General features: G+C 44.0%; 1 protein-coding gene across 2 annotated transcripts in view; it reads right to left on the reverse strand.

The window, feature by feature from the left end:
• Nucleotides 1-16,330, reverse strand: part of CHERP (calcium homeostasis endoplasmic reticulum protein) — an 86,815-nt gene that overhangs the window by 23,358 nt on the left and 47,127 nt on the right. For both annotated transcript variants that reach the window (XM_085885411.1, XM_085885410.1), the window contains exons 7-11: nt 12,496-12,607; nt 11,579-11,668; nt 11,065-11,193; nt 2,176-2,239; nt 1,029-1,195 (exon numbers count right to left, since the gene is read on the reverse strand). In XM_085885411.1, coding sequence (XP_085741537.1) covers nt 1,029-1,195; nt 2,176-2,239; nt 11,065-11,193; nt 11,579-11,668; nt 12,496-12,607 — 562 coding nt within the window. The remainder of the gene's footprint in view (nt 1-1,028; nt 1,196-2,175; nt 2,240-11,064; nt 11,194-11,578; nt 11,669-12,495; nt 12,608-16,330) is intronic.

Below are 16,330 nucleotides of genomic sequence, written 5' to 3' on the forward strand. Positions count from 1 at the left end.
TATATGTTGAACACAGTGGGCTAGTCCAGGGGGAGAAATGGGTTGGACTTGTGCACGTAATACTTGAATGGTCCCGGTTCAATGGCATACATGTAATGTATTGTACCGGCACATCATTCATGCAAATTGTCAGAACATTCGTCATTACAGGTAATAATCCACAACAACAAAGACAACTTAGTTCTAATACGTTTTGATGAAAAGGATTGTGGAAAAGTACTGTGCTTGAGCAGAAAGTTCTGTTTCTCAGAACTTTGTGTTTGGCCTCAAGAAGGGCCGTTTAACGTACATTTTGAAATTACATAGTTAGGAGTAGGCTCAGTTTATTAAGATTCTTTGGCAGTTCAGTTTTGTACGGACATTGGTCAATTTGGACCACATGTTAAAACAATTTACAAAAACTAATTCACAAGATTTTGAAGCAATTTTAAAATCAGCCCTGTGGGTTTACATTTTGGGTTTTGAAACTTTTGCACCTTCGGTGGAAAATGTATAAATATAAAAGGCTAAAAATGTGTTTTATATTTATATTTAATTTCTCCTTCCTTCCTTCTTTGCGAATCGCATCGGCGTTTTTGGCCATCTTCCAGATCACGTGACAATCAAACGGGAAGGAAATAAAAAATCTGTCCGGTTAGATACAAGATAATATTTTTTACTATCATAATCAATAAACAGTTGCCGAATATCTTGTAGAATGGCAGACTAGATAGGTTTTGAAAATGGCGATTTTTATAACTTACGTGACCTCGTCCCTGACTTTGAACCCGGACAAAAGTTATATCGTTGTGCAACACTCATCGACCTCACCCACATACTAAGTTTCATGAAGATCGGAAAGAAAAATTGTTGACGGACGTACAGACGGACATTTGGTCCGGCTTTATTAGGTCATCTCGGTAGAGATGACCTAAAAAGTACATCTGCCCAATGATTTCGTTTCTGTCTCGAAGCAAAATTTCTCCTCATCTGTCCAAAGTGGAAAATTGAAACAATACACATTGTTATGTTGATCATGGAATGCATACCTGCTGACTTGGCCAAGTGTTTCCCTGCTGGCCTCCAAAGGCTGGCTGTTGAGCTGATGGTGATATATCAAGGGAAACCTCTGTGGGCCCTGGAACAGCAACTGCAATCTGTGGGACCTGCTCTCCAGATGAGCCTGAACCTGAACTCGAAGGACCTTCCAACTGTCCTAAGGGAAGGGACAAAGAAGTTGGAGGAAGTTAAAAGAGCACCAACAAAGTTTGTTAAAAAAAATTTGTGTCAGGAAAAACAAAATTTAACCACCTGTAATAAATACAGATACATGGGTCCACCCACTTTGAGATGCTCCTGCTTTTTCAGCTCACTTCAACATGCAACCCAATCACCCCCACCCACAATTCCATCTCTATATCGCTGTATGCACCCCTACCGCCATATCAGTGCCCCACCACCCTTTCTAAGCATTCAGCTATGTATCATACATTTATATCTCTTAGTCCACATACAGTACATTAGAGTCCGATGCTCCAAACTCATGGACCTCTTACTAAAGGTTGTGCGCATTGACCATGATGACTATGTGTATGAAGCCCTCTCAGCCAAACTTCAATTACCTATTATCACCCCCATCTCAGCAATCTTTTCCTAATCTGTGGCAAAGTCAACTGCCATAATTTTAGCAAGCTTGGCATTGGTCCTCAAACCACTTCCCATGAAGAGAATTTGAGGTCTCTCCATAAAGCTCACAATTAGTGTTTCGGTCCTTACACGTGGAGCAGCATATCAGGTTCCACAACCAAGATGGTGCCCAAAGCAACAGACACACTAATGCCTATTTTGGAAAGAAAAAACAGCTTTCTATAGGCCTGTAATGCTGTCAGGTTCTGCAATGCTGAATTCGAAAATGTCTCAAGGTTCTTTCTTTTAACTCCACAAATTACTGCCTTTATAGTTCCCAGCAACTTCAGTTTTTTTATTATTAACAGGAGAGAAAAACAAACAAACAAACAAGTAAACAAGATAGTGTATGCACGAGAATGAGGTTTATGCAACAAAATAAACGAGTGAATGTGAGTAATTTGTTCAGTCAAGTGACCAGATTTTGAAGTCCAAATCATCATCCTCTTATTTCAGAGCCCCCAGTGAGGATAAAACAGAAGGGAATTGGAAAAGAGGCGGAGTAACTACCTTGTTCAGAAGTCTGTGTTGGTTGTACATCCGATGGAGAAAGTGTGGGTGGGACACTTGGTACCTGCACACAAAAAAAAGCCTTCAAAAATCCACAATTCTGGTGACAGTGAGCATGGAGAAACTGTTAATGACCAGACTGAAACGCTCAAAACTCAGAGATAACCAAATTCACTTCTGCAATGTAAAAGCACAAAAAACAACATCATCTCAAGAGAACAATGTATCTGGGCCAATGTTTAAGGCATAACAGCTGAACACAAAGTAATTCAAGCATAATTCAAAAGTCCTGTACTTATAACCACTGTCATTCTGTGGTGCACTGCCCGAAAGCCAGCTATTGCTAGTAGGTGACATGCCCGGCTTAACATCCATCTGAGCGACGGTGCACTTTGTAATGCAATGTCCTGCCTGGCAAAGCACAAATCCGACAGTTGACAGTCCGGTCGGGAATCAAACTTATACAGAGTATGCAAAACAGCCTTTTTACAGCCATTTTTCGCTGCTGAGCAGGGGTTAGATTTTTTGTGGGCTCCATGCAATCATGGTTCCCTTCTTGAGGCAATGTTTTATGGCCGGATGCCCTTCCTGACGCCAACCCTAGTCGCCTCTTACAACACACAGGGATATGGTACACCTATTCTAACCGGGGCATACACCGGGACCAGTACACTGGTACTCATTTTGTCGACCTCAGAAGGATGACAGGCTAAGTCAACCCCCTGGTGTTAATTCAGTGACCAACTCAGGACGATAGGATCTTAAGCCAGCCACCCTAAACACTAAGCCAACACCAGGCTTATACAGAGCATACAGTTCAAAGGTAAGTCCACAGTTGTCCAAGATACTCCCTAAAATAAAATAACAAAGAGAAAAAGAAAGACAAGTACAAGGAGACATGTATCAATGTTTAAAAAAAAAAATTCTAATTACCTCCACCACCTTAGGTAAAGGAGGTGATGTTTTCACCCCTGTCTGTCTGTTTGTGTACAGGATATCTCAAAACGTTGTGCACAGATCTGGATGAAATTTTGTGGACAGGTTCGGTGTGTGACAAGGAAGAATCAATTCGATTTTGGTGAAGATCCGGATCTGTATACGAGAATTATTTAATTTATTTTAAGTGATTCTTCACCATTGAGAGATTGGGCCAAAAACGAGATAGTACTGTATCGCATGATATTTCAAAAATGTATTGGGCCCGATATGTTGTCATGGATAAGGCATTACGTGATGGAGGTATGCGCTCTACCGAGTGCCCTTCGAGATATACATATATGTATGTATGCACTGAAATGTCGAAAAAAAAACCCCCCAAAACCTGTCAATAATTACTGTATTTGCAACACATGTATATTGTTTCGAGTTTGTAAAACCGGCACTCCTCCGAGGCAATGGCACACAACATACAGCGATCCCAAGGCAGTTATTTGATGAGGATGTGTTTAGTTAGTCCTTTCGATATGTCTCGTGGGTAAATGGGGAAGATGCGTTGCGTCGGGCTTTTAGTTAGGTCTTTGTTGTGTGGTAAAATCAGCCAACACGCAAGTCCTTTGGGGACACGGTCCCCAACGTGTAACTTGGTGTGCATTGTACGCCCATGCAGAAGTTCAGCAGGGGTCTGATGAGTTGTTGCATGTCTTGTAGCTCGATACGTTTGCAAGAAGTCGGGTATGAATGATTTCCAGGGCTTCCCTTCGAGATTTGCAGGATGTAAACAGTCCTTAAACACTGTTGAATCGATCCATCTCCCCGTTGGCTTGTGGGTAATACATAGAACCACGGCAGTGTTTGATATTTCTTTCCTGCAGGAATGTTTCAAACTCAGTTTAAACAAACTGAGATCCATTGTCAGAGATAAGTTCCTGCAGATTTCCTCAATATGTGGGAGTGGATGACTGTCTATTACGATCGCCTTATTGGGTTCACGAAGATCCATGCACAGTCGTATACCTCCCGTTTTCTTATGCGTAACGACAATAGGTGAAACCCATTCGGAAGAGTCAATTTTCTCAATGATACCGGCTTCTTCAAGCGTTTTCCCTTCTTGTTGAGACAACATCACGGACAGCAAAAGGTAAACGGCGGAGCTTCTACTGGATTGGCATCACATCGGGCCTTATCTTCACTCTGTGTACAAATCCTTTTGCACAGCCGAGTTCCAGTGACGTTAGGATTAGATGTCTGCCAAACCGATGTTTGATGCACAGAGGTAATTAGCACTGATGCAGGAGTAACACATCCATTAACAATATTCAGTTCGAGAGCAGTGAAGAGGTCCATGTCAAGTATAGGTTTTCCAGAAGGCACAATAAAAAAAAAAAACCAGCAGGCACAGAAACATGGTTGTGTCGAACCTGTACTTGAAGACAACCAACCACAGAAATCAGTTTGTTTTTTAGGTAAGTGACCAAGTGTAATTTTGGTTCTGTAAGAAATGCATTCTTGAAATGCTCCAGCTCGGTAGACTCTGGAAGTATGGAAACGACTGAACCTGTGTCCACCAGCAATTCAGTTGAGCATGCCTGTCCATCAGGTGTGCAAAGACGATCACAAAATAGGGTCCCTCTAATTTGTTCAGAGGTTTGTGTGTTTATGCTTAAAACAGTCACATCTGGCACAGTCACTTCCCACACTTGGTATTTGTGGTCTTCACTGCGACATACTTTAGCAAAATGTCCACTTTTGCCACACTGCTTGCAATTTACATCTTTTGCAGGACATCTGGGGTAATTGGCTAAGTGCATTTACAGATCCACAATGATAACAAGTACTCTCTTGGCATACCTGTCAAGCTTGTGAAAATTTTGAGGTGCAGGTTCATTTGATGTGTTCCTGTGGATGGAGTCACGTCTGTATTGCTCCACGCCGGTACGTGCTGGTATTGTATTTACGTCCTGAAAGGGCGTCGACCTGTCGCACGTAATCGCTTTTGCTTCCACCATGGGCGATTCGATTTGTCCCGCCATTACGAGGGCTTTCTGCAGTGTCAGCTCCGGTTCCAAAATCATCCGTTCACGTATACGAGCTGGAAGGGTTTTTTTTTTTTTTACACAAGCTGATCTCCTATCATTTCATCAGAGAGGTCACTAAACTCGCAATTAACCGCAATCTCACGTTAAGCAGCAACGAACTGAGTAGTTGATTCTCCCGGCCTCTGTGCTCGTTGACGAAACTTATATCGTTCGAAAACAACGTTCACCTTTGGCATGAAAAAGGCTGTTAATGCACCGACAACAGCAGCAGAGTACGTGCCCCCCTAAAATGGGAGGGTATAGAATAAACGCAGCCATTCAGTTCCTCGGCAGTGTATAAGCAATGCGCGCTTCCTCGCATCAGAAAGTGCGTCATCATTTACCGCCAGAATGAAGTTCTCGAACATGTGCATCCAGGAGGTAAAAGGTATTGAAGGCTAACCCGGACTTGGCAAGAATGCAGCAGGTGGTGTAAGAGCAAGGTGAGCCATCCTCGTCACCAATATGTTGTGGAGTAAAATCAGCCAACACGCAAGTCCTTTGGCTCAATCCTTTGATGGCGGCTCTCACCTCCTTCACTTCTCACAGCTCGCTAACGTCACTCTCGGTCCCACCTCATCATGCATACATTAATAATCATGCACTCCCAATACCACAGTCTTCAATCCTCTATTCTTTCTCTTATTTCATTCCTTTACTCCACTTTACCTTTTACACAAGTCATTTTTCAACAGATTTCAACAGATAAAACCAAGCAGATATCAGATATCGGGGATTGTGGGGCAGATTACAGCAGATAAAACCAGGCAGATATCAGGGGACTGGGGGGGGCAGATTTCAACAGATAAAACCAGGCAGATATCAGATATCGGGGATTGTGGGGCAGATTACAACACATAAAACCAGGTAGATATCAGGGGACTGGTGGGGGGGGGGCAGATTACAACACATAAAACCAGGCAGATATCAGGGGACTGGGGGGGGCAGATTTCAACAGATAAAACCAGGCAGGTCAGGTCAGGTCAGGTATGGGAGCATGTGCCAGAACAGCGCGTCGCTGCGTCTACTTTCCGCCGATACTCCAGGGGCCTCCCTCTGGCCATCCCCCAGGAAGATGCCAGGCCCATCCCCATCTCCTTGAGATGATGGTCAACCTGCTGCAACCATGAGGCATGTGATCGGCCCACTGACCTCCTCCACTCATGAGACTCCCTCGCTGAGAGAATCTGGTGAGCAGGATCAGCGTCAGGAAAACGAGCCACATGTCCATACAGCCGCAACTGACACTCACGGACTATGCAGGTAACAAAGCTCATCCGAATCTCTTTCAGCAACCGCTCGTTGGACACAAAATCCGACCAGCGATAGCCAAGGATTCTCCGAAGACACCTGGTACCAAAGGAATTAAGTCTCCGTCTCAGATCCTTGGTCAGAGTCCAAGTCTTGCATCCATAGAGCAAGACTGGAAGTACCAAGGACCTGAAGACTCGGACTTTCGTCCTCCTGCACAGGTACCAGCAGCGCCACACCCCATGATCCAGTGAATCCATGACTCCCCAGGCCCGACCCAGACGTCTATTGACCTCTGACTCACAGCCAGCAGAGACATGAATATCACTGCCAAGGTAAGTGAATCTCTCCACGACCTCAACATCCTCACCACAAACAGACACAGACAGGACAGCAGCATCCAAGATGTCACCGAAAGCCTGGATCTTAGTTTTGACCCAAGAAACCCGTAATCCCAGCGGCTCCGACTCCTCTTTCAGCACCCCGAGGGCTCCCAAAAGGATGTCTCGAGTCTCCGCAAAGATGACTGCATCATCCGCAAAATCAAGGTCCGAGATCTTGACATTCCCAAACGATGCACCGCAGCTTGATCTCTCCGACATCCTCCCTAAAATCCAGTCCATACAAGTGCTGAAAAGTGGGGGGCCAGAACACACCCCTGACGAACTCCAGTAACAACTGGAAATAAGTCAGAGATGGTACCACCACACTTCACAGCACTCTCAGTACCAGAGTAGAGCTCAGACATCAGATAGATCAGTTTAGGTGGCACCCCACGAAGACCAATAATCCTCCAGAGGACATCCCGATTCACTGAATCGAACGCTTTACAGAGATCAACATAGGCTGCAAGCAGCCCCTGCCGAAACTCTCGTCTGCGTTCGGTGAGGACACGAAGGGCAAGGATACGGTCAATCGTTGACCTCTTTGGTGTAAAGCCTGACTGCTCTGGACGCTGGTGCTCAAGCAGATGGTGGCGAACCCAATCAAGAATTATCCGAGCAAAGACCTTGCCCGGCACTGAGAGCAGCGTCACCCCTCGGTAGTTGTTGCAGTCTTGGCGATCACACTTCCCTTTCCAGAGAGGAACAACAAGGCCCCTCTTCCAATCAGTTGGGATGATGCCTGTGTTCCAGGCAGAGCACAAAACTGCATGCAATGACACGAGTGCAGCATTTCCACCAGCCTTGAGAAGTTCAGTATGGATGCCACAGATCCCTGGAGCTTTGCCCCGTTTCAACTGGTTCACCGCAGCCCGTGTTTCCACAAACAAAGGTGGACCAAAGTTGATTGAGGGTCACCAACAGGCTAGTAACACCCCTAACATCCAACTCGACAGTTGGGGGATCAGCCTGGTACAACCGCTCAAAGTAACCGGCCCAGCGGGCCTTCACTTCAGACTGCTCTGTCAAGAGCCTACCACTCTCTGATCTAACTGCAGTGCTCCGAGGGATGGGCTTGGATGAACGGAATGTGCAAATTCCCCTGTAAGCGGGACGAGAATCACCTGTCCACAGGTGATGCTCTACCCCCTCACAGATTCCTCGCACATAGGCCTCCTTGTCCACCCTCAGTGCACGTACAGTTTTACGCCTCAGCTCCCTGAACAGCACAGCTCTGCCAGTCAGCCTGGCCCTGAGACTCTGGTCAATGGTATCCAGTGTCCCTTGAGAGACAAAATTCTTCTTTGCCCTGCGGTGAGCTCCAAGACATCTACCGGCAACATCAAGGACGGTGGTCTTGAAGGCACTCCACAACTCTTCAGGACCCCCAAAAGCACCCAGACCCCCCCAAGTGTCCACTCAGCCTGTTCGCAAACTCCTCAGCTACTCTCTCATCCCTGAGCTTGCTAACATCCAGCCTAGGCTGGGATGGTACCATTCTCCAGGATTTAAGGTGCAGCTTTAGAGTTGCTACAACAAGCCTGTGGTCAGTATTGAGGAACTGAGCACTCCGGTAGACCCTGCAGTTCTGGATCATCCTCCAACGACCGTCAATGAGGACATGGTCAATTTCCTTTGCCACACCGCCAGCATTGGAATACCAAGTCCAGCGATGAGCTTGTGGGCGCTGAAACCATGAACCAGCCACCCTAAGTCCATGACTTCTTGCAAAGTCAAGGAACTTAGTGCTATTCTGGTTGATAGTTCCTGACCCATGGGGACCAACACATGTCTCATAACCATCCCAATCAGTTCCAGTCGATGCATTGAAATCCCCCAAAACTAGAAGTGTATCTCGTCTGGGGCACTTATCAACCACAGACTCAAGCGTGGCGTAGAATGCATCCTTCACGGTGAGGTCACTCGCCTCAGTCGGAGCATAAACAGAGACCAGGGAAATGACACCTAAGGGGTGACGAATCCTTAATCTCATAATACGCTCGTTGACCGGTGTTACCTCAATTATCATTTGGGTCAGCTTATGGACACCGCTACAGCAACTCCTTGGGTATGGTAACCATCAGAGCGACCAGACCAATAGTAGGTGTAACCACCCACCATTATCTCGCCGCAATCCGGTCTCCAAACCTCAGAGAGAGCTGCAATCCCGATGTCCAAACGCTTGAGCTCAGATGATAACAGAGACAGGTGATCATCCTCTCTTAGGGATAGGACATTCCAGGCACCCACCCGAAGTGACCTCCTCAGGTTAACCCAAGGAGACCGCCGTCTGGTGGACGACACCTCAGCACCACTCCGACACACTCTCCCGCAATCTGACCCAGGGATTTCACCCTGTGGTTTCCCTTGTGGGGCAGATTACAGCAGATAAAACCAGGCAGATATCAGGGGACTGGGGGGGGGGGATTTCAACAAATAAAACCGGGCAGATATCAGGGGAGTGGGGGAGGGGCGATATTTCAACAGATAAAACCAGGCAGATATCAGGGGTCTGGGGGGGGGCAGATTACAACAGACAAAACCAGGCAGATATCAGGGGACTGGGGGGGGGCAGATTTCAACAGATATCGGGGATTGTGGGGCAGATTACAACAGATAAAATCAGGCAGATGTCAGGGGACTGGGGGGGGGGCAGATTACAACAGATAAAACCAGGCAGATATCAGATATCGGGGATTGTGGGGCAGATTTCAACAGATAAAACCAAGCAGATAGCAGATATCAGGGGACTGCGGGGCAGACTTCAACAGATTCAACCAGGCAGGTAGCAGATATCGGGGGACTGCGGCAGACTTCATTTCTCTTCACTCCACAAGGTGATCACATGAGAGCTCTCCAGCGCCGAGCGAATATCGCCACAAGTCAGCGTGGCCATGCGAGGAAGCAGAGCGGAGAAAGCGATTATTAGAACTGGTTGGGATTTCAACGACGCCCAGTTCGGCTTCACCCAGCAGCCAACATTTACACTTTCAGACTTGCACAATTCCGTTAAGATCTTTCTCTTATGCATCTTCTGTCCCATATATCTCTCGCCCACTGTGGAAGTACAAGAGCAATTGGTGAGGGCAAGTCCCGAACAACCGTTCTTTTCAGAGCGACCCTACTGACTCACACCTCTCACACCTTCCTTTTACACCACGCCGCATGACACAATGCACTACACTCTCCCCTCTCACTCACACACCATAGACACCTTCAGTTTTCCTCCCTCCTCCCCCTTCCTAAGCATTTGAGTTTGAGACAGAGAGGAGGAGAGAGATGGAGAGAGTGTGTGTGTGTGTGTGTGTGTGTGTGTGTGTGTGTGTGTGTGTGTGTGTGTGTGTGTGTGTGTGTGTGTGTGTGTGTGTGTGTGTGTGTGTGTGTGTGTGTGTGTGTGTGTGTGTGTGTGTGTGTGTGCGCGCGCACGTGCCATGTTCAGCATAATTTAAGATAGTATAGGTTTATTCGGGGTAACTCTGCACTGTCTTCTTTTGTGAATATTACATTTCTTTTGCCACACCCACAAATTCCTTGCTTTCCCCTGCTGTACATCTTGTGAATAAACCCACACTGTGCCACATAAAACTTTCCTCGCTTTCTTAAAATGAATGTACTTGTTATAAATGTACCTAGCTCGTTTTTGTATTTTCCTCCATTGGTCGAGCATGGTCTGCACCTGAGCATAGCCGGGAAGTTATCCCCCAATATCTGCTTATTAGCCGGAGCATAATTGGCAGCTCCGCTCTGCTGCACCTGATATGCTACACCCCACCCCCCCCTCCCCTAGTTGTTCCCCTGCGACCCTGGGTCAGTGACAATATTTCTGGCCTGTGGCATGATCAAGAATAGAAGGTGAAGAGGTTTGTTGGTTTGTTCATATGCAGCACAAGGCTGTTGGGTAGCATCATTGGATGAGGGTGTGGTTGTGCCACTGATGCAGTGTCCTCTGCTGGTTTGGGCAGTAATTTGTAATCTGTTCAGGGTGCCGGAGATAGCTCGCCTACTCTTTGCGAAGGACACCGTGGGATCTTTATCGTCCACAAACAAATTCTGGCAGACGGGATGCTCAGTTTAACGTCCATCAGAGGAACATTGAAGAATCACCCTGCCTGTGCAACACTGGAATGACAGTTTATCGCTGGGTCGGTATTCAAAGGTGAGTTTGCATACTTCTGGGGCCTAGGCCATCCAGTCAGCACGAGGTGAAGCCATGAAGGAGGTGAGTTAAAGAGGTTACTCACTGGAAGTGGTCTTCCTTGTGTAAGGTGATCCACAAAATGTTTGTGCTGCATTTGTAAGGATTTCAGCTGCTGCTGCATGGACATATGGATTGGCTGAACCACCGAAGCAAACTCTGTCACCAACCATGCCTGCAAGAGAAACCATCTTCGATGATACATTATCAGCATCAGAATAGCAATTGTTTTAAATTCAAACATCCTCCAAATGAATACTCATCAACTGATGACACGACTGCCCTTTTGTTTATGGCCCTTCTCACCTGAAAAAAAAAATCCCCAGAAATAACAAACGAGCTTGGGTTTTCCCAACTTTTATTTCCTGTGGCCAAACTGAAATATCACCTTTTTTTCTGCAATTTGCTTTCATCTCTGTGTATTCTCACTTACGTGTTCCGTGTTCATAGCCAAAATCCCATGCCTTGTTTATGCTGCCCAAATCGTACCAAAGTCCAGTTGTATTCCAGAAATGTACTTGAAACATTTGCAGTGTTCATGGCATTCATAAAATTTGTACCTGATACTGTGCAAGGCTGGTGCTTGGGTCCTTCAGTTGTGTAATGATTCTCTCCTCAAAATAGTTGTTCTTTTCCCACAATGCCAACAGCTGGAAGGAAAAGACACAAATCCACTGTAGACTAAGTACAAGTATATGATAATATTATTCTTTCCCACTCTGACCTTCTCCAACCCTTTCCCAGATTCCCACCTACTTCAACCTTAAGAACGTGAACCTTTCTAGGCTCGACCACAACTCAACATTTGCGGTTTTACGTGTGCAAGAATTTTGTAATGAATGAAGACTTTCTCCGTGCGGTAAAACATTTGCGGTTTTTACCTGTGCAAGAATTTTGTACAACATTGGATTCCACCGAATCCAAGGACCCGAAGATCACTGCCATTTTGAAGATCACTTGAATTTTTATGATCACCAGCATTTTCCACAAGGAAGGCCAGGATCACGGCCTACTTTTCCCCGAACAGAGATAAGAATCCTGAGCAGCCCCTCCATCACCTTTCCTCCAGTCTCACACCCTGTCCTCATTGCTGTGTGCTCCCCATATGAAGTCTTACCAAGTCAAGCACATACCATGGCATAATCCATTTCTTGTTTCCCTCCCCAAATCCAAACTTCATGTTCACCTCCACTCTTTAACCCATTTCTCTCGTTGTTGGCCGAAGTGCATCAAGAGGAAATTAAAGGATGCAAAATGGAAAAGCTTTGGAGCAAAGTGATAGATATGTTTTCATATCAGAGTGGGTGCTTGTGGTAGTGTATTTGAAAAGCACAATCCAATAACAATAAAGAATGGGTGCTACACAATCCAATAAAGATATTTTTGGGGATAGTTTGAAGATGGGGGAGGTGGGGTACGGCAGGAAGGAGAAGTTGCACATGCTGCATTCTTCAGGTGGTGACAACTGAGTGCTTGCCTTGCTAAGCTTTTGCTGCTTCTCTTCCTCAGCCCCAAGAAAGGCAGTGCAAAATATTGGGACGACCACCTTCTCCAAGGACGACTGCAAATCTTGAGCTTGCTTTCGTTGGCTGAAAATGTGGATATACGAGAATAGTATTAATAAGTCATAAATTTATTTCCTTCTCACAAGCTAAAAAAAGGTCTGAAAAGTCAAAATGGTCTGAAGTGTCTAAATGGTTTTAAAAGGTCAAAAGGGTGTAATTTAAGGTCTGAAGGGTCAGAATTTTCTGAAGGGGTCGAAAAGGCCTGAGAGGTCTAAAGGGTCTTTTGGTTATAAATGGTCAAGAGTCTTAAGGGGTCTCAAAGGGTTTTAGGGGGTCTTAAGAGTTTAAGGGGTCTTAGGGTCTTCAGGTTGTAAAGGGTCCAGAGGGTCTTGAAGGGTCTTAAGGTTCTAAAGGGTCCAATGTAATTCCTATACACACTCACGTTCTGTGTGGAAAAACATAGAGACAGACAAACAAATGGGAGGGGGGGAACAACTCCCCCCCCAAAAAAACCCCAAACAACAAAAGAATGAAACAAACAAACAAACAAACAAAAAATAAAAACCAATGTCACTCGCAGGGTGACCCGTATCTTGCCAAAAGGTGACCACGTGTGACTTCTTTAAGGTCATACTGAGGTGAACAGAGTTGCTATCCACCAGGAGCGACTCCTTGAGGAATATCTGCCTACGAGAGATTCCGATGAGAATCGTTCTCGAGTAACCATGAAAAATATGCGTTTGCCTCATAACGTCACCAAATGACGTCATAATGTCTCAAGCTTGACATATCGAGAAAGCACTCATCGAGGTGTTCAATTTGAGGTACTACACGATATGGTTCCTAAAACTTGTAAATTTGACCTTGGGGTCAAATATATTTGACCTTTGGCGCTAACCATGAAGGTCAAGGCCAATCGCCACCAAAAATTAATCAGCTGAGCGCCAGACCATGAACTATATTCCCATGAAGTTTGAAGACTATCCGATTAAAATTACTAAAAAAATAAGGGTTTCGTCGACTCCCCTGATTTGCGAAAAAGTGACCTTGACCTTCAAAATTTGGAAAGGGACCTCTATAGGCCTCTGATATGCGAAGTTACAAACATTTCCAATGATAACTGTGCTCTGCAGAATTTTTTATTCGTGATTACAGACAAAAAAACAAAACAAAACAAAAAAAAAAAAAAACATACAAGCTGACTAACATATCTTGCAAAAACTTCGTTTTGGCAAGATAAAAATAAAAAATATTAAAAAAAAACAAACAAAAAAACATACAAGCTGACTAACATATCTTGCAAAAACTTCGTTTTGGCAAGATAAAAACTATCCCTCACAGAGCGACACTTGGCAAAACAGAACAAAGTACAATGGCACCCAGTAGAGCAAATACCTCCACCAGGCTGAATAGTTTACATTTTGTATCCCACTCATACGCTGTATCCGAACGAAAATCTAATCCGCTTGTTCTCATCACCTAACCAACTCATCCACAAGTTTTGGAGAAATTATGATATATATATATATATATATATATATATATATATATATATATATATATATATGTATATATATATATATGTATATATATATATATATGTACATATATATATATATATGTGTACATATATATATATATATGTGTACATATATATATATATATATATATCTAAATATATATATATATATATATATATATATATATATATATATATATATATATATATATATATATATATATATATGTACATCTATATATGGTTTTTGGACACATCTCTCAATTTTAGAAATTAGGCCTATGTTAAACTTTTGACTTCAAAAATAATTGATGGTTGAATTCAGTGACCTGATGTGCAAATCTCGTCAAATTTAAAGTCAGAGAAAAACTGACCATTTTAGATATTTTGCCTAAGTTGACCAAAAATATAGTTGGTGGTTGAATTCAGTGACTTGATATGCAAATTCTCTTGCAATTTCAAGTCAATCGGATGAAAATTGAGGATTTTAGATATACCACCTGAGTTATTGTATTGACCTTTGGCCTATGTTGACCTTTTGGTCAAATTAATTGAGCTAACGTGAAAATCCTGTTCAGATTTCAAGTCAATTAGATGAAAATTGACTGTTTTAGAAATTTGGCCCATGTTGACCTTTTGGACTACGTTCAGCTTGCATTGACCGTCAATCTACCGTCGCAGGGATGGTACCTACAATCTCTGAAAGTTTCAGAGCGATCGGCTGAGCGGTTTGGGCTGTAGGCGAGCGGAGAGACAAACAAACAAACATAACAGATCAGCATACTTGGGAAAACAATTTTTTGCCAAGTAACAAATGAACCCAAACTGCAATATGCTCCCTCTCCTCTGGCAAGGGAAATAAAATAAAATAAAAACCTCCAGATTTATCATTGTATGGAATATGTTTGTCATCAATATTAAATATGCAAGCAAAGAAGAAAAAAAAAACAATTAAAAATTCCATTTTCTGAAAATGACTTAATTTACTGGCAGAAACTCAATAAATAAATAAACAAACTAGAGGGGGAGCACTCAGTTGAGTGCAAAACCTCCGCCGCCAATACTGCTCGGTCACTCAAGTGAACCTGATATCCTATTCATTCAATTTGACGTCAACAGTGCTCACAGAGTTATAGTTTGCAACTTTCACTTTTACTTTTTACTTTTACATACTCAATTCATTCGTACTCACTACTCAATTCGCACTCCACATACTCAATTCATTCTCTAAAAAAAATTGTTAGAGAAAAAAAAAACTTAGACAAAATTTTCTGTTTTTTTTTCTCGAACAATTTTTTTTTGGGGGGGGGGGTGGTTGGAAATCACTTAAAACATGTAGAAATGCAAAAACAAAAATTCAAATATTTTTTTCAAAATGGCCACCATAGCAGCCATATTGGACTTTTGACCAAGTCCAAAATCTAATGGAATGGTCCTTGGACCATACCTAATGCACCCACCAAGTTTCGTCGAAATCCGTCGAGGAGTTTTTCCATAATACTGTTCACAAACAAACAAACAAACAGACAGGGGTGAAAACAGTAACCTCCGTCCATCTTCGATGGCGGAGATTAACAAACAAAAGTTCAGCTTAAATGGGGGCCTGAAGGTGCAAATGCAAGCAGACTCTCCAGATTAACTTCCCCATCTAGTTTGGTTTTTATTAACGAGAAAAGTCGTAACGGACAGGTTCATTCCGCCACTTCTTTGATGCCATGACATATTACCTCCGCCATTAAAACACCGAGCCCCACCCCGGACAGAGGCTCTGTTGTTGCCTTTCGTTGGCTCTTAAGAGAGGAGCGCGTCTTAGGAGATTGGAGAAGAGAGGAGTGAGTCTGAGTGGATTAAAGAAGAAAGGAGCACGTTGGTTGGGTGCGTCGTGTCGTGTTGTTGGTGGTTCGTTCGTGGAGTTGGCTGGTTCTTTTGCTGGCGTTCGTGGAGCCACCGAAGGTGATAGGACTTTTTTAACCCCAACTTTTTTTTTAACCCCCAAAATGACTTTTTAAACCCCTAAAATCCACCTGAGCAGACCTCGAGTGCAACCACCCGTTTTCAACCCATTCCATGCATCGGAATGCATTGAAGTAAAACAAACACATAAATAGTACGATATTGTTACGGATCAGGAAACCGTGTGCATTCAACATACAGGTCCCAAAAGTTAGTTATGCCGTTAAGTACATGTGAGACAGGTCCCTTTCTTTTGTCTAGTGGGAGAATCAAAGGTGTGCGTTGCGATGTCCTTTTAGGTAGGTTATTAAATCTTTACATCCAATGAACCCTCC

Source organism: Eptatretus burgeri, chromosome 6 (assembly GCF_056783735.1).
Source record: "Eptatretus burgeri isolate ZD-2024b chromosome 6, Ebu_testis_v1, whole genome shotgun sequence".
In the NCBI taxonomy this organism is placed as follows: domain Eukaryota; kingdom Metazoa; phylum Chordata; class Myxini; order Myxiniformes; family Myxinidae; genus Eptatretus; species Eptatretus burgeri.